The sequence below is a fragment of the Haemorhous mexicanus genome, chromosome 2 (assembly GCF_027477595.1).
Source record: "Haemorhous mexicanus isolate bHaeMex1 chromosome 2, bHaeMex1.pri, whole genome shotgun sequence".
In the NCBI taxonomy this organism is placed as follows: domain Eukaryota; kingdom Metazoa; phylum Chordata; class Aves; order Passeriformes; family Fringillidae; genus Haemorhous; species Haemorhous mexicanus.
In genome coordinates, this window is record NC_082342.1 from 104,656,307 (window position 1) to 104,679,659 (window position 23,353).

At 41.3% G+C, this 23,353-nt stretch overlaps 1 protein-coding gene across 2 annotated transcripts in view; it reads left to right on the top strand.

Annotated features, from left to right (window-relative positions):
- Positions 1-3,895: 3,895 nt before the first annotated feature.
- Positions 3,896-23,353, top strand: part of GLRA2 (glycine receptor alpha 2) — a 123,243-nt gene continuing 103,785 nt past the window's right edge. For both annotated transcript variants that reach the window (XM_059840394.1, XM_059840395.1), the window contains exons 1-2: positions 3,896-4,075; positions 6,219-6,352. In XM_059840394.1, coding sequence (XP_059696377.1) covers positions 4,008-4,075; positions 6,219-6,352 — 202 coding nt within the window. In that variant the 5' untranslated portion in view covers positions 3,896-4,007. The remainder of the gene's footprint in view (positions 4,076-6,218; positions 6,353-23,353) is intronic.

Genomic DNA, 23,353 nt, shown 5'->3' on the forward strand with positions numbered 1-23,353 from the left:
TGCACATTTAATAAATACATTTTCATTCTGAATGAATGAATGACAGCTCAGAGACTTACAGTACTCAAAACAACTTTTTTGTGAGAGGAGGATGAGGAGAAACTGTGTTTCAAGAACAGCTGAAAGTAAGAAGTTTTTCATACATGTGTTAATTCACGAAAAAGTGGTGATGGATCAATCTGATCCCTGTTATACCCAGTGTACATGGGAGCTTAACCTGGAATTCTTTGATTACAGAAAACATTTGCTTTGAACCCCCAGAATTTCAAGCAGAGTTTGAATGACTGTTGCCATTAGTTAAATAAACATCAGTAACACACTATTTTCAACCCTTAATAATAAAGTTTTGCTTGGCACTTCCATGTAACCACCATGCTGAGTAATATCTCACTGAAGACTAGACATTTGGAGGTGTAAGGAATGGTAGAGCAGAATCTTTAAATTTTCATCATGACATCTCTCACCGTGTTTTTAAAAAGCCCACGTCAATTAAGGGAAGTATGCTTTGAAGAACTTCCTGCAATTTTTATTTAGCTTAGAGATATAGTTATTTAGCATTTCAAATAAGCCATGAAGTGCAGAAAATGGCCAGTAGCAGCTAAATCCTGGAAAGCAGAATTTTAAGTAGGTTTTCTACAGTTAGAAAACTTAAGGAAATGTTCAGTTAGTTGCAGTTACCAAGAAGGGTAATGAACATTTATAGGTCTTTAAAAGCATGTCATGTCACAAAATCCATATTAACAGACTCATTGGAAAGACATCTGCTGTATTCAGTGACTTCTGCATTACGAACTCTGCAAGCAGTTCTGAGATTCCCCACACTTTTAAGCAGGTGGCAGTGTAGGTTAAAGAGACATAGATTTTTCCTGCAGCTGATAGAAATCTTGCTTTCCGATTTTCCTGTTTATCTCAACTTAAGGTAAAAATATACAGCACTATTACTAAGTTCCTATCTAGATGGGAAGAGGCATGAACTTTGAAATGCACCTCTTTGTTGACTCCACAGAATTCCATTATTTCCAGATGCAGCTTTGTGAGCTTTATTTCTCAGAATGAGACACTGCAGTAAGAGACATAACTTAACCTCTCCTCTTTAATATGGCAGTGGGAAGACCTGTCTTTTGAAGGGGTTAGGTGATCTTACAGCACAGTGATTCAGCATCAGTGCTCAGTGTCTCATGGCAAATGTTGATAGTTTTAATAAAAGCAAATACAGTGCCCTTCCTTCTACTGGACCTTAATTTATGTCACTGACACAGACTCAGCAGCCAAAGAAATAAGGAATTTAGTTTACATTTGCATCTTTGGGTTGCCCTTTCAGTTATTTCAATCTTTTGTGCATAAAATGTTGCATTATCTAGTGATCCCTAAGGACGACTAATAATGTTGATTTTAACATTTTGACAGCAACATGGATGATGGGATGGAGTGCAACCTCTACTAGCCTAAGGATGATACTCAGCTGGGCAGGCTAGAGAGAAGCAATGCCATCCAGAAGGTTCTTGAGAGGCTTGAGTGGTGGGCCACATAAACCTTGTGAAGTCCAACAAGACCAAGAACAAGGTCCTGCATCAGGGCAATCCCAAGCACAAATACTGCTGAGCAGAGGATGGATTGAGAGCAGCCCTGGGGGAAAGAACTTGGTGGTGTTGGCAGACAGGAAGCTGGACATGAGCTGGCAATGTGTGCTTGCAGCCCAGAAATCCTGACACCTCCTGTACTGCACCAAAAGCAGCGTGACCAGCAGATCGAGAGAGGTGATTCTCCCCCTCTGCTTTGTAAGACCCCTCCTGGGGGGCTGTGTCCAGGTTCAGGGGGTTATCCTGAACAAGAAGGGCATTGATCTCTGGGGCAAGTCCAGAGGGAGCCATAAAAATGATTAGAGGGATGGAGCACCTGTCCTATGAGAGAGTTGGGGTTGCACATCCTGGAGAAGCGAAGGCTCCAGGGAGATATAGCACCTTCCAGTCCCTAAAGGGAGCTAACAAGAGAGCTGGAGAGGGACATTTTACAAGGATATGTAGTAATAGATCTTAAACTGGAAGAGGGCAGGCCTAGATTAGATATTAGGAAGAAATTCTTTACTGTGAGGGTGGTGAGGTACTGCAAAATGTTGCCCAGAGAGATTGTGGACACCTCCCTCCTGGATGTGTTCAAGGTCAGGCTGGATGGAGCTTTGAGCAACCTGGTCTAGTGGAAAGTGTCCATGCCATGGCAGAGGGGTTGGAACTAGATGGTATCTAAGGTCCCTGCCAACCACATCCATTCTATGGTCTTCTATATTTTAAAATTTTATATATTCTATTTAATTTCTATTTTTTTTCAGATACGTCCTACCCTATTAAACTAAGATAAACAAACAAAATGCAACAGCTGACTTTCATTTAATGAACAGTATGTGGCTTTGATCTCTTGCTAATGTGTGAACAGAACAATCCTTTTTCAGAAACATTTTTTTTTTTTAAGATGACTAGACACATGGTAACAGTAGTTGTCATGAAGCTGTAGGCTTTTTACTTGGAGATATGAAAAATGTGTGCGTGTGCAAATACTCCGGTGGAAGTGAAGCAGTGTTCAGGTGCACTGGTTTCAGTGGCAGGAATTAAAAAATATAGATGAACCTAAAACTGAAGAAAGAACAATAGTTCCTCTTATTTTGGGAGTGCAGGCTGGGTAAAAATCCCAACTTCTTTGCAGGAATTGATTTCCACAGTACAGAAAGTCAAGTTCTTCACGTTCAGGTGGAACTTGTGCATCAGCTTCTGCCTGGTGCCTCTCCTCCTAGCTGTTGGCACCACCGACGAGAACCCGACCCCTTCCTCTCGACGCCCGCACTGTCGATATTCCCGCAGGGTGCTGAGGCCCGGCTCAGCCCCTCTTTGCGGGGTGGGTGCCCGGGCAGGGCGGAGGGCAGGGGCGCAGCCCCGCGGGGAGCGGGAGGCGGCGGCTGCCGCCCGCAGAGCCTGCCCGCGCCGCGCCAGCGCCCCCAGCGGCGGGAGCGCGCATCGCACCGCACCGCGCCGCGCCGGCAGCGCCGCTCCGCAGCCCCACGCGTGACAAGCGCACCGCGCCGACACCCGCACCCCGCACACCGCAGCCCCACGCGTGACAAGCGCACCGCGCCGACCCCCGCACACCGCAGCTCCACGCGTGACAAACGCACCGCGCCGACACCCCCACCCCGCACACCGCAGCCCCCGCTCCCACAGGAGCGCCCCGCAGCGCCCCGCAGCCACCACGCCGCTCGCAGACAGCCCGGCCGCAGGTCCCGCCCGCCCCCGCGGCAGCCCCAGCACCGCGCCCCGCACACGCCCCGGGCCCCAGCACCGCGCCCCCCCGCGCCCCCCGCATGCGCAGCGCGGGCGCGGAGCTGTCCGAGCGCTGAATCCGGGCGCTCCCGCCCGCCCGCCCCATTCCAGCACAGCCCGGGGCTCCCGCCCCGCTCCCGCCGTCCCCACAGCCCCCCTCCCTCACACCCTCCCGCCCTCCCCGGCAACGCCGACGCTTGCCTACCCAAAGAGCGACCCGGTAGCCCCACCACCGTTCATAAATACTAATTTTCAGCGAAAGGGGAATAAAACATATCGACAACAGAACTGCTGTCAGCGCTGTTCCCTTTTGCCTGATGCTCCTCGCATAGTTGGGTTTTCTCCTCCTCTCTTTCCCGTTTTTTCCCCTTTTCTTTCCATTTCTTTTCTTCTTTTTGCTTGTTTATTTTTCCCCCTCCATCACCAAAAGCAAGTCGGGGGAACGACTGTGTCTGATGCCTTATCTCTTTTGTGCTGACTGTTGGAGATGAGCCTAGGCTTGACCTGACCATGATTCCAAGGACTGGCACTTCTCTTTTACCCCCACTTTGTAGAGATCCACACCTTCTCTTCCTGATTGTCAAGAAAATTAAATTTTTGCTGAATTTGGAAATCTAGGCAGCAGCAGCTTACTTTTTCCCTGCATCTCTCTGGAATCGTTTCTGGGATATTTCCAAATCATCACAGAAAGCAGGAGGAATGAACCGGCAGCTAGTGAAAATTTTGACAACCTTGTTTGCATTTTTCTTAGAGACAAACCACTTCAGGTAGGTGATACCACTCTGTAATAATATTTGTCAAAAGGTCGTGAGAATCATAACTATAAAGATACTACGTCACAATAACCTAGTTTGTTTGCTGTATTTGAGAGTGTTTTGTGTTCATTCTATATAGACTATCCCTTTTACACTCAGAGACTCGTTGCTTGGTAACAAACACAAAAAATAATAATCTCAAGTTTGGGTGATCTATTTTCCATTTTCTGATGCAAAGATGTGGGCTTTTTTTTCACTGTATATCAGTACAGCTGAGAACATTTTCTTCAGCTTTTCTTCCTAAATGCAAATTCTCTGCTCCTGGCAAAGGTTGTTTAGGAAGTTGCTTTGGTTCCCTCCTCTTCAATCTTTGGAAATTATTGTACCGGTTTTGTCAGGGATGTAGTTATTTGAAATTAGAGAACCAGCCCTCTGAATTTGGGAAAACCCAGGATCAGACTAGCATTTTGTTCACTTAAAGTCCCAATGTTTCTGATTTTTTTTTTAATGTTTCATGAGCTTTTGCTCCAGCTATTGACTTTTTTGTGATGCTAAAGCAAACAGGTCAGTCTTATTAACCAGAATAGCATTTTAGATGAGATTCGTTATTGGACTGTATGCTGCTGTGCATCTGCACGTACAGATGAATCTGCACGTAAAAGTGCTGTTCTAAGAGTAATGAGGGATACATATAGTGACAGAGTGAAACTGTTTATATTTGTGAGCCTGGCTTCACAACACGACTCATAACTAGTGGGCTCTGAATGAAAACAGAAATAATTTGCATGTGAATAAGTGTACTGTCTTAATTTTTCAGTTTTTATTTTCTTAACTGAATTATTTCATTATTTTAGTTGGATAGATCATCTGCTGTGTATTAAATATTAAAAATATTTGCAATGGTACCCTGTCATTGACAAAAGCAAAAGGAAGCAACCGCCTCCTATAAATGGAACCTGAAAAAAATGTGTGGAATCACACCACGAGAATTTACTATCACCTTGTCTTTTAACAATTTGAGTGAATTGCTTCTCTTTTGTAGCGAGAGAGGATTTGATATTTTCTTCTCCTTTCAGGTGATCAGATATGTATCTGATATTTTTATAGTTGCATATAGATGCATGAAAACACCCCATGAAGCACTCCTGAAACTGCAGGCTCCCTTTGGGCAAATATTTAAACAGAGAGTGGTTAAGAAGTCAGAGTCAGAATTACTTTTAATTTAGCTCAAAGATAAAGTGGAAACAGACACAATGAAATCGGTTATTTAAGACTTAAGATAATGTTTTATTATTAAATCTGTGCCTCTACTCACCAAATATGACCGTTTTCAGCCCAGTTTCTTTTTCCCTGGGGAACAACCATGGGGAACTCCTAAACAGTCTTTCTCTGCAATGTGTTATGTGTTTGCAATACGCAATGTGCTGTGTACACAGCATTTCACACACATGATATCGTACTAGAAGTTTTCCCTTAAATCCTTGAAACAGACATGTTCAATGAACTTGCATATGAATACCACCTGGTGATACTAAATGTTATTATTCAGTCCTCATGGAGTGGCGGTGAAACTCCCCTAAGATCAGTTGTGACTGACTCCAGAACCCTTTTTGCTGTGTTGGGAAGGAATCTGGACACTCATTAGCAATATTTAAATATTTTTTGAGTATCATCTGTAAAAAACAATTTTCTTTTTCATCTGTATCTTTCTCAGCATTAACAAATCTGGTATTTTTCAGTGTTGCTTGTAAAGTATTATTAGTTTTTTGGAAGACCACCTTAAACCAGTGTTAACATTTTAACAGCATCCATGCAATTAATGATATAAAATAGGATATCAAATTCACTCTAAGATGGATCTACACATTAAAGTGAAGAGTAAATTGAATCTTCTAGAGTCTTAAAACTATAATGAATTTATTTTTAAAGCTAAGGCTTTTTCTGAATAGAAAATTGTGTTCATGCATGATACCTGGAACTTTTCTTTATTTCTAGAATAAAGTTTTTAGTTGAAAGGTAGAGTATGTTGCTCTGTAAAAACATTAATTTCTACCTTCACTGAGTTGAGACAATTTTATTTAGTTATGTAATTTCTCCATGACTTGAATACAATACAAGCTAAATATTAGCTAATGGTGGCTAATAATTTATTTAGGACGACTTTCTGTAAAGAACATGATTCAAGATCTGGAAAATCCCCCTCACAGACCCTGTCTCCTTCAGATTTTTTGGACAAATTGATGGGAAGGACATCGGGGTATGATGCTAGAATCAGACCAAATTTTAAAGGTAAGTTTTCTAAGACTTCTAATTAATTAATTGATAAAGTTTGGGGTAAATTATAGGTTTTGAGGGGGTTTTAACCTCTGGGTTTAGATTATGTTTTCAATAACTTCACTTTTCCAGTCTTATAGTGCCTTGGAAAACGGCTGATCCATGGGGTGGACTAGGAGACAGAGCAGTGTAGGTAATAAGGGTCCACAGCTTGAAACCCCTCTTTTGACATGACAATAATGTTCAGTTGTCAGAAAATGCTCCTGAAGACTTTTCTAATTTTACATAGTGAATAAGATTATGGGCTTCAGACTAAAACCAAATGAGATTACTTGTTTCTGAAATTTTTAAGCCACAAAACCAGTATCATTTAAACTTTCATGCTGAGATATTGTCTTCCTAAAGCAGTGTCTGAAGGAAAAAAAAATCTATGTTTTCTTTCAACTTGAAGAAAGTAAAATCTTCTTCCCCAAGGTAGGGGGGAATCAAGGAATATACACAGAAGAATTTATCCTGCAAATGCTGAATGAATGATAAAAACCAATGGCTCAGGGTCCCTATAAAATATAGAAATTGTATTTTGTTTGGTACTTCTATGAAGCCGCCTTTTCTTCCAAAATTTGGGCTGAATTGTGGAACATCATCACCACCATGCCAGCACAAAGAAGGCTGTGTTCTGGAAGCTTCTTTTGCAAACATTTTTACTCAAAGCAAGTTTTCCTTGCTGTAGTCCTGTAAATCCCTATAGAAGACAGCATGGAATATCTTGTGGCTTTCTATGAAAGGAGTTGGGAGAGAAGTTTTCATTGCCAATATTTAGCATTTTGGGAGAGTCCTATAATTCCACCAAAATCATCTCCTCTATGCCAATTTAAAGCTCAGAATATGGTTTTACTTTGAAAACTGATAGAATGCTTTTTCCCTTAACAAATGTCATGGCAATGTACATTTGCAACTCATATCTATTAGCTCTGGCCACTGAATTGCATTTTTTCCTGTAATAAGCCTTTTTAGCAGTACTGTGAAAGTTGATAATGGCTGGAAAAAATAATCATTTCTTAGCCAGTGAATGAACTGTAAGGAGGGAAGAAGCTCACATGTCAATGAGAAAAGTGTTTAATTAAATTTAGATCAAAGATCGGTTTCTTCTCTCTGTTCCACATGTGCAAATTACAAGATTTAGAACAAAGTGCCTTTTTTTGACTGCTTCCTATGCCTGAGCGAGGAGCAAACCAGTATGGATTTCAGATCCAAAGGTTTGAAAGCTGACAAATTAAGAAAACTGAGTCTGTGAAGTCTAAAGTCTTAATTTCAGAGTATTTTTCAAAGTGCTTATTGAGTTCCTGAGCTGGTGTCCACATCAGCTTATAGTAAGCAATATTGCATTAGTCTCTCTCATTAATTTTGTGTGTTTGCATGAGTATCAGTGAAATTTTAGAGAATGTAAATGAAGGCAGAAATTGCCTGAATTGAGCACAATATCAATCCTTAAAAACATTTTCCTGCTCTTTAAAGAGGAAAGAGCAGGGGGGCAGGGTGGGGTGTGCACTAAAAAATCATCTCTTGTATTTCAGACAAAAAACAGTAATAGCAACAGTCCCATGTACGTACATGACAGCTCTCTATTGCTCCCCAGTTTGTGTCTACAACCACTTCAGGAAGGCACAGGAGGCAGGCTCATGGCTTTGCTCCCCTGACACTGAAGTGTGTGGAGCAGGTATTGTGTGGTGCACATTGAGCTGTTTGACAGACACTTCTCCCCTCTGAGTCCTGTGTTTTGTTTGCATTCCCAAAGTGAAGTTGCTGCCTGTTGACATGTATGAGACCTTACTGGGAAAGCATCTGCCATATTTTGGTTTTTCATTTATTTATTAAATCACACTCCAGAGCAGGATGGTTACTTTGTGGTAGTTTGAACTGGTAAATAGATCTTCAGTTCTTTCTCATAATTTTGTGTCTGTGAGCTCACCCAGAGCTCTCAGTCTTCTGGTGAGGGGCTTGAAAGTTCTCCTTGTTCTTTGCTATGTTCATTTGAATGGTATTTTAGACCAGAGTTTAGAACTAGGGATTAAGTCGTGCAGTTTTGAACTTCACATCACCAATCAAAACCTTGCCATTCAAAAACCCTGTTTATTAGTCAATATCCATGTTTTTGTTGCTTAAGTCTTAGCAATGTTTCAGAAAAATGGAAAATACTAATTGCTCTGTATTACATACTTCTTCTTTTTAAAGAATAAGGACAGATGCAAAAGAAGTGAAAATAAATTTATTTTGCTTGAAGTTAGTATGATAAAGATTTTTTTTTTTACTGAGTCTTTACTCTGTCTGTAATAAATTGTTCTGGTTTTTAACATTCAAATATATGTTTAAGATACTTTTGGGAGTAATCCCTATTGCACAATACTGATGTTCTAAATCATATAAATGGAAGAATGTATGAAATGCTTAATGAGTACCTGATTCATAACATTTTTCATATTTTAAGGAAAGAACTTTTTATCATAAAAGGCTACTGGTGCAATGTTTTAAACTAGGGATCATCTGTCTGGTTTTGATTTTAGGCTGGGGATAATATTTGTTTACTATGTTTCCAAGATGACATTGTGAATCAAGATAGTTGTGCCACCTTCAGTCTCTCTTCATAGGGTCTTGAGGGGCAGCTGTTTCAGGAGTGGCTGAGGGCACTTGGTCTGTTCAGCCTGCAGAGGAGGAGGCTGAGGGAAACCTCAGTGTTGTCTTCAACATCCTCATGAGGGGAAGTGGAGGGGCAGGCACTGCTCTTTTGTCCCTGATGAGCAGACAGGACCCGAGGGAATGGCCTGAAGCTGTGTCAGGGGAGATCTAGGTTCAACATTGGAAAAAGATTTTTCACCCAGAGGGTGGTTGTGCACTGGAACAGGCTTCCCTGAGAAGTGGTCACAGCACCAAGCCTGAGAGAGCTCAAGAAGCATTTGGACAATGTTCTCAAGGACATGGTGGGATTCTCTTGGCCCCTGCGCAGAGCCAGGAGTTGGGCTTGATGATCCTGATGGTCTCTTCCAACTCAGTTCATTCTGTGATTCTCTGATTCTACTCATGCATTTGTCTAGCTTTTTCTGCTTCAGACCAGTTACACAGCCTTTTCTGAGTCCACTACAAGGATTTTAAAGTGTCAGAAAACTCTGTTTTCATGGAAATGCAACTGAGTAGAACACATTTATCTTATGCCACTGATTATACAATAATTAAATATACTTTTATGACTAGTTTGAATTACTGGAAAACAGCAGCTATTAGATTAATTTTTGAAATAAAGGCTATGCACTCTAAAGAGACAGGAAATGCGACTGGAACAAGGTGTTTTATCCAGATAAAACATTTCTTCATTAGTGACTACTTTTTCTTATCTTGTTCTTGCAAATTAAAAAATTCAGGAAGATTGTGGGAGAGCAACAGGTGAATATATAAACATTTAGACATGAACAACAGGAGTTCTTCGGTTGTAATTTTTTTTTTGTGGCTGGTCTGGTTTTGGTTTTGTGCTTGTTTTTTTTTTCCCAGCAATACTGTATTATGAAAGATACTTTCTCTTTTGTGTAGTTCTGTCTTATACAATCATTCAAACTCAGAAAAACGTATTTTTCTTTTTGATTTCAAGTGGTTAGATACAAAATGTCCAGACACTAAGAGGGGATATCTCCCTGATGAAAAGCCAGAAGGAAGTTCCAGAGTGACAGCTCTCAAAACTGCCCTTCTTTAATTATCACTCTCTGTCAGATATTTAATGTACACTTTTTCATCTTCCACTTATCTTTCATTGAATTGGAATAGGCTAATAATTTGTGTAAGGACACAGAGAGGAATACTTTTAAATGTAGATATGGAGGCTGCAGTCTAGTACTAACTGAAGTCCCGGAGAGTCTTTCTGTTGACAGCAAATCTATGCTGATAGTCCTGTGAGTTGATTTGCAGTTTCTTCTTCAATTATAACATCAGTTGAGCATGGCTTCTGAAATATAATAAAAGGTGAGGCTTGGACAATGCATTTTTCCTTTATTAATATTAATTTTCTATTATTTGATGGTAAAACACAAGAGAAGCAATGTCTTTTACTTTCTCCAGTGCTCACTTTGCTTTCAGATTAAAAAAAAAGGCAGGAAATAGCACATTCTTGGCCAGTTTTATAACAGAGGTGCTCTACACTGCTTTTTCATTGCTAGAAACTAGGGATGGTGAAGTGGTATCTTAGCTTAGTGTACATTCAGCTAGGCTCAAGAGCACTGCATGTAATACCAGGATACAAGGGATCAATCTAGAACTGAATTACAACATGAGATGTGGGGCTAATGGAGAGCCAACTTGAATTTAACATTTCCAAGCAGGTGTTGATCTTCAGAGGTTACCAAATTATTTCAACTTTTTAACACTTTCATCATCTACCACCACTAAAAATCAAAATGCCATCTAGAAATTATCAGATAGAAAAAACTCCATTACCTATAGGTACTGCCATGTCCATTATGCCAAATACTTGAAGTAACAGGCTGGCTGTCATGCCCTGGGCACAGAGCAGGGGACTTGGTCGCCAAGAACTGCAGAAGTGTGTCATCTTCAGGTAGAGAAAACATTTACAATGAAGATGATAGCGATTTTCTTTGTATTGAATTTCATTTCATGTTTTAAATTCAGTGTTTCTGATTGAATCATTATTTACAAAGGATTATTCTGATTTTTATGGAATTACATGAAGGTGTGCAGCAATAGTGCCTGTTAATGTTACCCTCGTGACCGGATGGTGCAATACCGTGTCAATTAACTTGCTCAAAAGCTGCTTTGTTAGCAATGCAGTTTGGGGGTGTAGGGCCATAGTTGTAAAAGATTAGTCTGTGATTACAGCAGTGTAATGCCATTTTCATGCCGAGTCCGTGGGTTTATATCTGAATAATAAACACACGGACTAAGTAATTTACTGACAATTAGCCTGACAACTGTTACAGGAAATGGCTTATACACTTTAATACTTTAACTCCTTGGCAGCAAGGGTCAGGTTTTCCCATATGTTCAAACCCACTGCTTACTTATTTGGCCCCTTGAATTGACAAGTAATGAAATGTTTAAAGAACATGAATGGAAAAAAATGAATGACATTTAAGGGTGAAATTAGTGGCATCAAGCTTAATAAATAAAAGCAGTTTTCATGCACATGATAAGAGGATCTGTCTGCAAAAGTTAACCCTTATTTAGACACATAAAAGTTGAAAAACATACCAAAGATAAGCTGCAGGACTGCAGCAATTTGTTCTCCAGTGGTAAACAACCTTCCCACTCCGCTTCAGTTGGTAATAATTACTGGCCCTGAAGTCACATGTGGTGAATATCCTGTACTGGGCTATTCTTCACAAAGGGCCAAGTTCAAAGGCTCAGAGGGCCAAGTCCAATAGATGCTCAAATCTTGTTCAGGCAGAGCAGTGTGCTGTAAGAAAGGGCACATTATTGGTGCATTCAAGTTTTACGGCATGGGATGAGGATTCTATAGGAGAAGGGCAACTCATGGGGCACTTTTCAGATCTGGCCAGACCATTGCACTCCCTAAATACAGTTGCTTGAGATATCCAAGCATATATTATTAGGAAGGTAAGCATCTGTTTTATTTTCTGTCTGGAAACACATCTAAAACTTCACAAGGTTTTCAGATAAAGCCATGTACACACACCTCATTGTACAGCAAGATGCCGCACAAGGATACTTACCCACAGGACAGGGAGTTTATTTTTCTTCAACTGCAAAAATGAAGCTAAGGAAATGATGCTCAGTCTCTGCCCTAGGTATGTGCATTTTCAGGCAGAAGAAGCCTCTTAATTGTGTTTCTTTTAAAACTGCTAGGGGAACAAAAAAGGGCTACTTCTTCCTCTCTAACTTTAATTTCAGGTTTTCTCAGAACATGAAGAGGCTGAATGAGTTGCACGGCTAGTTAGGTTATGTCCAAGCTACCAGACAAACAGGGCCAGATAGCGAGCTCAAGGCACCCCTGATTAGCTACTCTGCTTGGCTTTTTGCTCATCCCCTGGATCTCTGTCTGAGCTACCCACAGCCAGCTGCTTCCAGGGCAAGCCAGAGAGGCTGTGAGCATGCAGCAGGGTAAAGCATAAGCTAACCACCAATGCTGCCTGGCATCCAAGCCGAGGATCAGTCCAGGTCTTCTTTTATATATAAATGTTTAGCCTCGGTCATCTGTATTGTATTGGTGTGTTGCCTTTATTCAGAACTAATTATTTAATTGTGAGATATCAATAGATTTGGCTCTTGTCATTGGAATATTGTTCTGCTGCTGCATAAACTGCAGAGGGGATTTCTGAAAAACAAATGTCAAAGCAGAGCCAAAAGACCTTTCATATCAAAGGAGTAGATGCTATTGTTTTGATCATATTCTAATATAAGTGTAATGTTTTTATCACATCCAGTGTCATGTTCACATTTAAATTTTTTATGCAGTTGAAGCCAAGGCCCTTGGGTCACTCATTAAAGATCTTGTTGTGTTTTAGCTGTTTTAGAAAGCATGCAATTGATATTTAGAACATATAAAAACATGTACATTAAATTTACTATAAGTATATACATTTATAAGCTACAAATCTGTTTTACACAGTTACTAGAAAAATGAATTCATAAACCAGAAATATGCAGTTTTATTAGACAGATTCAATACTTTATTTTTTTCCTCAATAGATTTCCATAGAATCCTAGAATAGTTTGAGTTGGAAGGGACCTTAAAGATCATCTAGTTCCAACCCCCCTGCCACAGGAAAGGACACCTTCCACTAGACAAGATTACTCAGATCTCAGGCCAATCTGGCCTTCAGAACATCCAGGCATAGGTCCTCCACAACTTCTCTGGGCAACCTGTTCCCAGAGCATCTTATCACCCTCAGAAAAGAATTTCTTTCTAATATCTGATCTCAACAGACTCTTTTTCAGTTTAAAGACATTATCTCTTTGTTGTCATCATATTGTAAAGCTCTCATTCCTTCTTGGTGATTTCTCATGGGCAGCTCCTCACAGCATTGACTCCTTTTTCACAGCCTCCAACTCTCTTTACAACACAACCAACAAACTCCATCTCTCTTCTCAACCAGCTAACCCACTCTTTTGTAGCACTCTTCTTATTGGACACAGCTGTGTCCTATAAAGGGCAGGCCTGTTCCTAATCTTTGGTGATTAGTACAGCTGCAACTCCTCAGGTGTGAAACTGCCTTCTGCACTGTCTTTATTTTCTTACATTCTATCCCTCCACATCTCTTGGCCTGTCACTACATGTCCCTGTAAATGTCCCTCCCTATCTTTCTTGTAGGCTCACTTTAGGTAGGCTGAAAGGCTGCTCTGAGGTCTCCCCAGAGCCTTCTCTTCTCTAGGATGAGCAACCTCAAGTATCTTAGTCTGTTCTCATAGAAGAGGTGTTCCAGCCCTTTGTTCATGTTTGTGGCCCATCTCTGGACCTGTTCCAACTAATCTATGTTTTTCCTGTGCTGAGGGTGCCAGAGCTGGATGCAATATTTCAGGTGGGGTCTCATGAGAGCAGAGAAAAGGAGGGACAGTCCTCTCCCTCTCCCTGCTGCCCACACTGCATTTCATGCAGCCCAGGACAGGGTTGGCTTTCTGGGCTGTGAGCATGCATTGGTCATGTCCAACTCTTTCTCCTTAGGGCTGTTTCCTATCCCTTCTCTGCCCAGCCTGTGCTGGTGTTTGGCATTGCCCCACATACAGGACCTTGCACTTGGCCTCATTGAACTTCATGAGGTTCACACAGGCCCACCTCTCAAGCCTCTCAGGGACCCTCAGGATGGCATCCCTTCCTCTCAGTGTGCTCACCACACCACCCAGCTGAGTGTGTGTCCCACTGTCCATGTCGCTGACAAAGACATTGAGCAGCACCAGTCCCAGTACTGACACGAGTTGTTGGCCTTGGACATTGAGCTGATGGCTGCAACTCTAGCAGGACTGATGAAAGAGGTTCCTGCTCTCCAGAGTCCCTTATCACTGTACTCAGGGCTCTCTAATTTTTGCTGGTACTCCTCAGGCATCTCCTGGCTGTGTCACTGGCACCCAGATGAAGCAGCAGCAGTGGGTAATAGTGGGCTGTACGAGGCTAAGCAGCTCACCTCTCTTGAGAGCACGAGGGTCCCTCGTGGAGGAGTCACCCACTGTCCCTTTTCTCAGTGCACAGGTTGTTACACAGGGAGCAGGTGGAGCTGCCTTGCTCAGTTCCAGCAGCAATCCTGATCTGACAGGTCCTTCCTCCTCACTCTCCAGAGCAGTGGGTTGTTCTGTGATGGCACCTCAGCCTTCAGGTGAAGTCTCATCTTCCTGAAGGTCCTTGCCTGTCCAAACTTCCATTCTTCATTACTGCCTGGCTCTGTGTGTGTGTGTGTTGGGAGGGTTCTTGACCGTGGGTATGTGTAAATCTCTGATTAAGTCGTTCAAAAATGTATGTTTGACAATTCAGCTCCCAAATAAGCATTTCACAGTCTTTCACAGAAAGGTGTGAGTTTAAGTCTGCAGGGAGGAGCCCCCCCATATGATGCAGGCAGGGTGGTACAGGATCTGGCAGAACTCTAAGATGAAGGATGCACCATGTATGGCATAAATAGTGAGCTGTCAATGTAGTAAACACCAAGTCCATGATTAAAATTCTAAATTTATAGAAATATAAAGGCTCTGATACTGGAGATTGTGCAAGATCTAAGCCATACATACATGAGAGAGAAGTGTAATTCACCAAGCATTCAGTTACTTATGAGGGTTAAATAAAAGCAGCCTTGTGGCTTATTTGAACTGTGCCAACTACCAGAAATCCTCAAGTATTGCCAGGGAATGAAGATGATACATCAACTCCATGTTATCATTTCACGAGTCAATAAAAGAAGAAAGCATTTAAAATAGGACTTAGGTGGAATATGAGCCCACAAACAAACCCCATCCCCCCTCCAGAAATCTCTGATCCACCAGCTTTCTAACTCTTGGCAGTGCATTACTGTTTTACTTAAAGTTTCTCAGATTCTCTGTTTTGCTCTCAAGTGTGCACAGAAGTGTCCCAGTCTGCTTCACAGAGCATCCACCTCTCTCCTAACCCAAATTTAGACTCTCCGATGAGGCACTGCCCCACCTCCATCTCCCCATATGAACCAGGCATCTCAGAGCCTGCCTTATATTCCACAGGAAAAAGATTCCTCTCAGTGTGGATCTGTAATCACTTAACATGCCATCCTGACACCCCCAAACAAATGGTGTCTTCTGGGTGGCCTGCCATCCTCTACAACACATAGAAGGTTTTCTGGTCCAGTTTTCCCTCTGCTTAAAGGGTTCTCCATCTGACCCAAAGGAGTATAAATGATTCTAAGAGGTCTATTTTGAAGCAAAGAATTCAAACTTGAGCGAGCCAGGAAAAAATTGCAAAGGGAATGTGACTTTTCAACCTTTCAATGTAGCTGCTTGTCTGAGAAAGGAGAGCCTTTACTCTTGACCACTTTGATGAGATGCACAGAAGTGCCTGTTGTAGCCAGTACACTTTGGGGGCGACTGATGTGACTGTCACAGAAAATGTTGTGAGGACAGGGTTTGAGAAGCAGCACTTCTCTCACATTTCCTGATGATTGCCCTAACAATTAAGATAGAAGTATTTTTAGCAGTAACCACAGCTGCACTTTAGGATGAATCCCACCTCCTCTGAATAAAAGACAGCAAGAGATATGGCACCCCATTTTCTTAAAAATCCACAGCCTCATAGTCTAAGAGATTCAAGTCAGCATCCCTTCAATCTGAGACAGGCATTGAAGCTCTTAGAGAGGATCCTTTCTGCATGAAATCTCTCAATATTTTGTTATTGGCCACAAAAAAGACTATATTTTAGAAGGAAAACCTGAAATTCTTGACTGATTTTCCAGTGTATGTTTGTATATGCTGATCTGGTGCAGAGTGGTCTGAGCAGTGGATCCTGAAAGGAGGTACCTCAATCCCTCTGAGAATCACAGTTTCAGGAGGGCATACAAACAGCCCGTTGCAGATTTCTTGTTCTCTGCAAGTCGAATCCTGCTGTGCTGAAGCATCATGTTCTGCCCCATGGACCACACGTTTCCTCCACAAGGGCCTGGGTATTCCTAACCAAAGCAGCAGCCACTGCAACTCCTTCTGCCTGCTGTGGGGCTGAGAATTTTTTGGCTCTAATAAACAGTGGGCTGTCTGGAGAAGCCCTGTATCAGAATGATGCTCTTCTCCAAAAGATAATCTCTACCTGTGTATTTCTGTGTCTCCAAAGCCCAGAGCTGCCGAGAAGCAGCTGGGCACAGCTGTGACTGGCTGAATTGGGGGCCCTCTCCACTAAGGAATGGTAACCAACACTCAATTGGTTCATGCTGCACGAACAAACTCGTTGTTCCCCCACCCCAGGAGCACAGCTATGGGTTATCTCCCTTGCTTTTGGCCTTGGGGAAACATATCTGAGAAAAGGCTAAATGCTTTCCTTAAACTGACATAATTAGTCAGGGAAAACCTAGGATTAAAATTTACCAGCTCAATACTCACAGTGTTAGGCTGCCTCTAATGCCTACACTCCCAATGTGTGCTGTTCTATGTCTGTGTCTCAGGCTATGAAACCATGCTATCAGAATTGCTATTTCTTCTTGCACTGTTTACCATGTCTGATAAAGTATTGGTCCTAAATAATAAATAAAACAACAGAACAGCTTGCTCAGAAGGCTGCTATAAACTCTCACACTGCAGTTTAAATCAGATGTTGAAGAGATGCAAATTACATGCATGGTGCCAAAGCAGGAGCATATGTAAAAATTCCTTTTTTTCCCAGTTGTGAATTTGCCTGTTGCCTGTGCATAAGCACATGTGCATGTGTTTATGCACAGGCAAGAGGCAAATTCCCCCTCAGGTTAAACTAAAATGGAAGATGTGCTTATTCCATATAAGTTTCAGACTGCAGCAATTTTCCTTTCCAGTGATATCCCATCAGATGGAGCAGAATGAGGTGTTAAAGCCTTTGGTCAGTCTGGTTATAGGAAACATCCAATAAAAAGCATTTGGAAGAATTTTTCAGCTCTTTGGCTTTGTACCTCTGCAAATAATTTTGCACTCTTTGGCTTCATACCCCTGAGAGTTTTGGGTTTTGTCACACTTCAGATGTGTGTTTTGTGTGAAGCAAAGCACACACATGATCTGTTAAAACCAGACTTTACTCCTTGCTTTAAAAAAAAAAAATCTACATTTGACTTATCAAAGTTAAATATAATTAGGGATAGATTCAATTTAGATAACTAAGTTCCTCAGCGTGGACACAGTCTCATTTGGATGACTTTGTGGAAGACCTCTGCTCAGCATGACTGTTAGTGGTAGGAGCCAGAAACAGATCATATGCCCTGACCCTGCAACATGGTTTATGTCAGCAGAGCTCTGAGCCTGTGTGAAAGCCACGTGGTGCTCCTCACGGCAATTCAGTGAACATCCTGCATCAAAGAGCAGATTTGGTATTGATAGAAAAAAAAAAAAAAACCTCAGTCAGTTTAGGAAATGCTTATTTTTTAGGCTGGCAAATAGTTCTCATTCCCTTCCCATTCTTCCAGTCATTTTATATATACAAAGAACAGATGAGTGAAAAAAATTATTGTGAAAGACACTAAGAAGTATCTTAAGGATGTCTTGCAACAAAACCACAAATTATTTCTTTTGTTTAGGATGTGGGATTCAAGATAGGATATTCCCCAGAGGAAAGGAGATGTGTGAAGGAGAGGGATAGGAGGCTGAGTTAAACAAGCAACAGGTCAGTTGATGGGAACATTGAAGATGAGAGTCAGTATGGAGGAATTAATTTCCAAATAATCTTCTGCACACATTATGTGAAAATGAGTTGAATTGTAAGGAGGTAAAAAATGCTAAATACTTGAAAATAAAAGAAAAATTTTATTTTGTTAGTGCAAGATTTGGTGGGTGTTTGTGTCAGTGTCTCTGACCTGTTGCTGATTGACATCTATACCAGCTCCTGACCATTTCTGTTGTCTTTTGTCCCTATCCATGAGCCATCCTATTTGTCTAAATCCCATTGTTCACCTGTGTCCCATGTATCATTTGGTATATAATTTCATATCAGCCATAAATCAATGTCTGCTCTCTAATATTAGTCACCTAACTGCTTTTATAATTCAAGTCCTACATATGCCTTCAGACAGTAAAACAAGGAAGATTATGGAGAAAAGCTGGTAGAATTGTTAAATAAAATGAATTTTTGAGGCTCAGAGGAACAAGAAAGGAGTTAAAATGGATTCTGAGTCCTTTCTGTAGCCACAGGGATAGGTATTGTCTAAACTTGTATTTGAGACTATAGCTGTTGACACTTACAGCTGAGCTTCCATTAATTTCTGCAACACAAGATCAGAATCACAGAGAAGTAACAGAGTAAGATATATTTATAGAAAAATGAGCAAACTAACATTTCTTTTAAAAGAAATATTTTGAAATGTGTGCCAAGAAAGAGTAATCAATTCATTCTGACTTAAAATAGAAACCTAGGTTAGTAGCAATATTTTAATATTATTAATACGTTTCTTTTTTTCATTTTTTCATTAAGTATATCTTCCCTCCTGCCTTCTCTTTTCAGTGAACATATTTATACCTTGTGGTTCTATGCAGTCTCTTAGATGAGTTGGCTACCCTGGCTTCATAAAACATTATTAGTAAGATTACCCAGAAGGAGTTTGTCTGACCCTATGCTGGAGTGCAGATTTCATGATTTCATGACTGTAGATGAAGTACCATGTTTTATTTAACCACATTCAGGAGTGTCCCAGGCCTCTGCACATGTTACACAGTTCATATGCCAATCAGAAGGGAAGACCTCTGTTTTCATTAATGCAGAGCAACTGAGCAGTTTCTCAGGATCAGGTGTGAGGAGCATCTCTGCTGAGAGCCACTTCAGTGAGCACTGTTTTGTGTTAGCCAGAGAAATAGAGGTCCAGATATTTTCATGTCAGAAGAAAAGCAAACAATTCCTTTTGCCCAAATACTGTCCATTGCTCTATTGCATTGGAAGAAGGAAAACTTTAGAAAGGGATGCCTTGCAAAAAGGTGCTTGTCATGACTTGAAAATCTGAAAGGTTAGTGGAAAGCTCAGACAAAGAAAAACAATCTGATGGATATATGAAAGATTAAAAGATTGATTTGAATATTGTCAAAGCTGACATAAATTTGAAATATCTTTGCACTCTAATCTTGTAGTTCCAGTGGGAAGTTTCTAGATGTAAGATTTCTGATTCACTGTTTTTAGACTTATTTCCACTGTTTCATTTGCACATGGAACATTTTAGCTCTGGGAATGGCTGCATCCAGTCACAAGTGTTGCTGAGGGTTGTGTAGAAATATCTGAGTGAGCTTTCAAGTGATTTCCTCAGAGATGTGCTGGACAACACCGGGGTGATACAGAGCTCAGCAGGAGCTATAATGTCTGGGGTTAATGGCCTCCAGTGAATTCCAGCCTGCCATGACCACATTGGTACCATCCCTCAAGCTCCCTACATGAAAGCCAGCTCCAGCATATTTATACAATCTGGTGTGACTGCTGGGGCTGTATATTCTCTGTAGACCAGCTCAGGTTAGCTGGGTAAATCAGGAGCATGTCAACTGTTTAACGGGCTTCTCTTTTCTGAACTCCTGGTTTGTGAAGTGAAATGAAATAGTGCCCCAAAATTGTTCTTGCTCAGTGTCTATTAGATAACCTGTGTGGATATATCCCACTGTAACCCAGAGCTGACAGTAATGTATGTTTCTGTTGTCAGCCTCAGCAGAAAGAGTCAGGGAAGAATGAACACATCATATGGACAATCCTGTAATGCCAAATGCAGAACTGAAGAGGCTTTGTGGAGTGAGACTTACTTTCCTCTGCCAGAACTGGGTCTATGGACAAAAGCACTCACTGAATGTGAAGCATGCCAATCCAACAATTTTCACAAGAGCTTTAAGGCACAAAAAAGTGCATCTTAGCAGGGATTCTCCTTCCTTGAAATGTTGATAGGATTTTACCAGCATGACTCCAGTTACATTCAGCAATAGTCCCACAGCTGAAAACTCACATACTACTTCAGGAATTGACTATTCACTGTTTGAGCTCAAGCTATGTCAATGTGTATATAGACAGAGATGGCTTTAGCAGTACTTACTCCAGAGAATTTTCTTTCTGTGTCTCTTCCTGTGATCACCTGTACCTGACAATCACTGGAGTATTTCTCTTGGGAGGCCTCAGTGGTATTTTGCTGATGAAGAGCTTTCAATTTGGCAATATCACATGCCCTTTTTAAATCCAGGTCATCTCATAGGGCCACATTCTTGCTTAGATGCTTTCTCAAGCAAGTGAAGGGAAGCAGCTTAAATCTTGATATAAGAGTAGAGGTCTCTTTTTGTTTGTTTGTTCATATATATTTGCATGTGCACTTCTGGAAATAGGCAGCTAGAACTAGGGAAAAACTGTACTTTCTGCTGTCATGCTTTCCTGCTGATTCCATCCAGCATTACCTCTATAGCTCACCTGCTATGGGTAGGGCAAGTTGTGTCTCCCTCAGTCTGAAAGATACCATTTTTATAAATGGTATTGCTCATATGCATTTCTCAGACACTTGGTAATTCTTGAATCAAGTGATATCGAAGGGAATGAGAGTCCTAAAAAGATTTTAGGTACCTAAAGATCTCTCCAGGCTTTTCTCTGATTCTGTAAGTGCTTTTGTGACTCTTAGTCTCAGTCTGTTGGTCATAAATATGTATTGATTACACAAAATACAATTCTGAGTCGTGAATGCAACAGTAAGCACCCAAACTCATTGCCATGTTCCTACCAGGGCAAATGGCATTCTCAGCAAGCTAAGTTATTATATATGACAGATGAACTTTCAGAGGATGTTGGTTTTAGCTTCATGAAGCAGAACAATAATTTTGTCTTTATTTGAGTTTACCAGCAAATTGAATCAGTGCAAAATAGCATACAATTACTGCATTTCTGAGACCTCTGGCCTTACGGATTTTTGGGTTTGGTTTGATTGGTTGCTTTTTTTTTTTTTTTTTTTGGGGTGGTTGTTGTTTGGTTTTAGTTTTTTTTTGTGTTTTTGTGGGTTTTGGTGGGGTTTTTTTTGTTATTGTTCTTGTGGTTTTTATTTTTTTTTTTAGTTTGGAGGTGGTTTTGTTTGTTTATTCAGTAGGTATTTTTGTAATGAATTAATAATAAGTGACATAAATTAAATAATTCACATTGGATTGTGTTGAACACGTCTAAAGAAGAAGAAATTCTGTGTTTACTGGGCATGGTTATACTTAGGCAGTCGGGTGATGAACTTGGATCCATAGAAAGACAACCTCATAGAGGAAAGGCATCACTACCCAGCAAAAAAATGTCGCCTTGATTTGTCAGCCTCAGGGTAACTATGTTGTCCTGGTGCCGTTAATTTTGCCTCCTGTGACTGAGCTGTTAAGACTCTAATGAGAGGATGATGTTTAAATAGAGGAAAAGATTGGTTTTGCCCAAAGGCAAAATGATAGGGAAAGAGAAAATCTTACCTAGGTACTTGCAAAAAAAGCTACCTGTGGTCTGCCTCCTGATTTCTTACTATAACCCTAAGCAAACTCATTAAATTGTGTGAATTTTCTCATCACAGTTTGGACTACACATTATATAGGCCTCTGGAAACAAGTGTGCAGCTGCACTTCTTCTGGGGCAGCTGCAGGATCCCTGTGTCTCAGAGGAACTTTTTCAGTGCATCAAAGGCACCTTTGTCTGCCTGGCCCAACCCATGGTCACTGGCCACAGGACTGGCTGAGCTGCCTTTGAAAGCTCTTCTCCAGTCGTTCTCCTGTGTGCTACACTCTGAGCAGGGAAGGAGCTAGGATGATGAACAGCTTGTCCCTGTCTAATGACCATGGCCAGCTGAGGAGTCCCAGCAACAGTTTATCCTTGTCTTACTTGCAGAGATGTGCCTGCAGGGCCATGGAGAGCTGTCTTGGCAACTCTTGAAGTGGTAATTCAGGCACCCGTAGTACTGCAGCTGCAGAAGCAGAGGCCTCCAGAGGAGTCAGCTCTGTTTTAGGTTTCATGAGGACTCTGATGGATGTTGGAGGCTGTTCAGTTTGGTTGGGGATAAATGGTTTCTAAAACCCCAGCTGTGTCCAGAACTCACATTTGAAAAACCATCTCCAACAAGTTCCTCTATCCTCCCCTGCTGTCCTAGGATGTGTGTTACTTGAACACACATCCCTGCTGTCCTAGGATGTGTGTTACTTGACCTGGTGCTCAGGTCAGCATGTGGGTCTTTGTCCTGCCACCATCCACATTTTGATCACCTCCCTTGTTTGAGCTCTGACCTGAAATCCCTGTCCTACAGACAATGGGATTCTCCATTCCTGGTGGGATCACTGCCTCCCCACTTAGCCCCTTGGTTCTGTTCCTGGATTCCTGCTCTATCTCCACACTCAGGTGGGATTGATTTTAGTTTTTTCAAATAGGCTTGATTATCCTGCTCTCCATTGTAAGGGGAGAAGGGAGGTTTGGCTCAGATTTCTCCTCTGTATCTGCAAAATAAATAATTTGAGATAGTGAGGAAAAAACCTCTGCATTGGCACAGAGTCAAATTGAGGAGGTAGACCAGAAAATATTATGTATAGAAAAAGATACAAGATTCTTCACAGATCTGTAAATATCTTGTAAATATTTCCACTGTCATTCCATAAGGTCGTTCTGCCTCGTTGTCTTTTATTTTTGCTTCCACATGTCTTGCCCACAGTTCCCTTCATGTACTGTATTTTAGTTTGCCTTACAAAATCCCTTAATAAATACACTTATCGAAGAAGTGGCAAGTGCACAGGTATCATTTTAAATCTCTTGCGTGATTATAATATTCCCTTCCCACTAAGGACAATTTAGCTATATGGTTGGAATTAATGTGAATATAAAAGTCTGTCAGGTGCGACCTGGAAACTCTACACCAAGATAGACAAGAGTTGGGATGA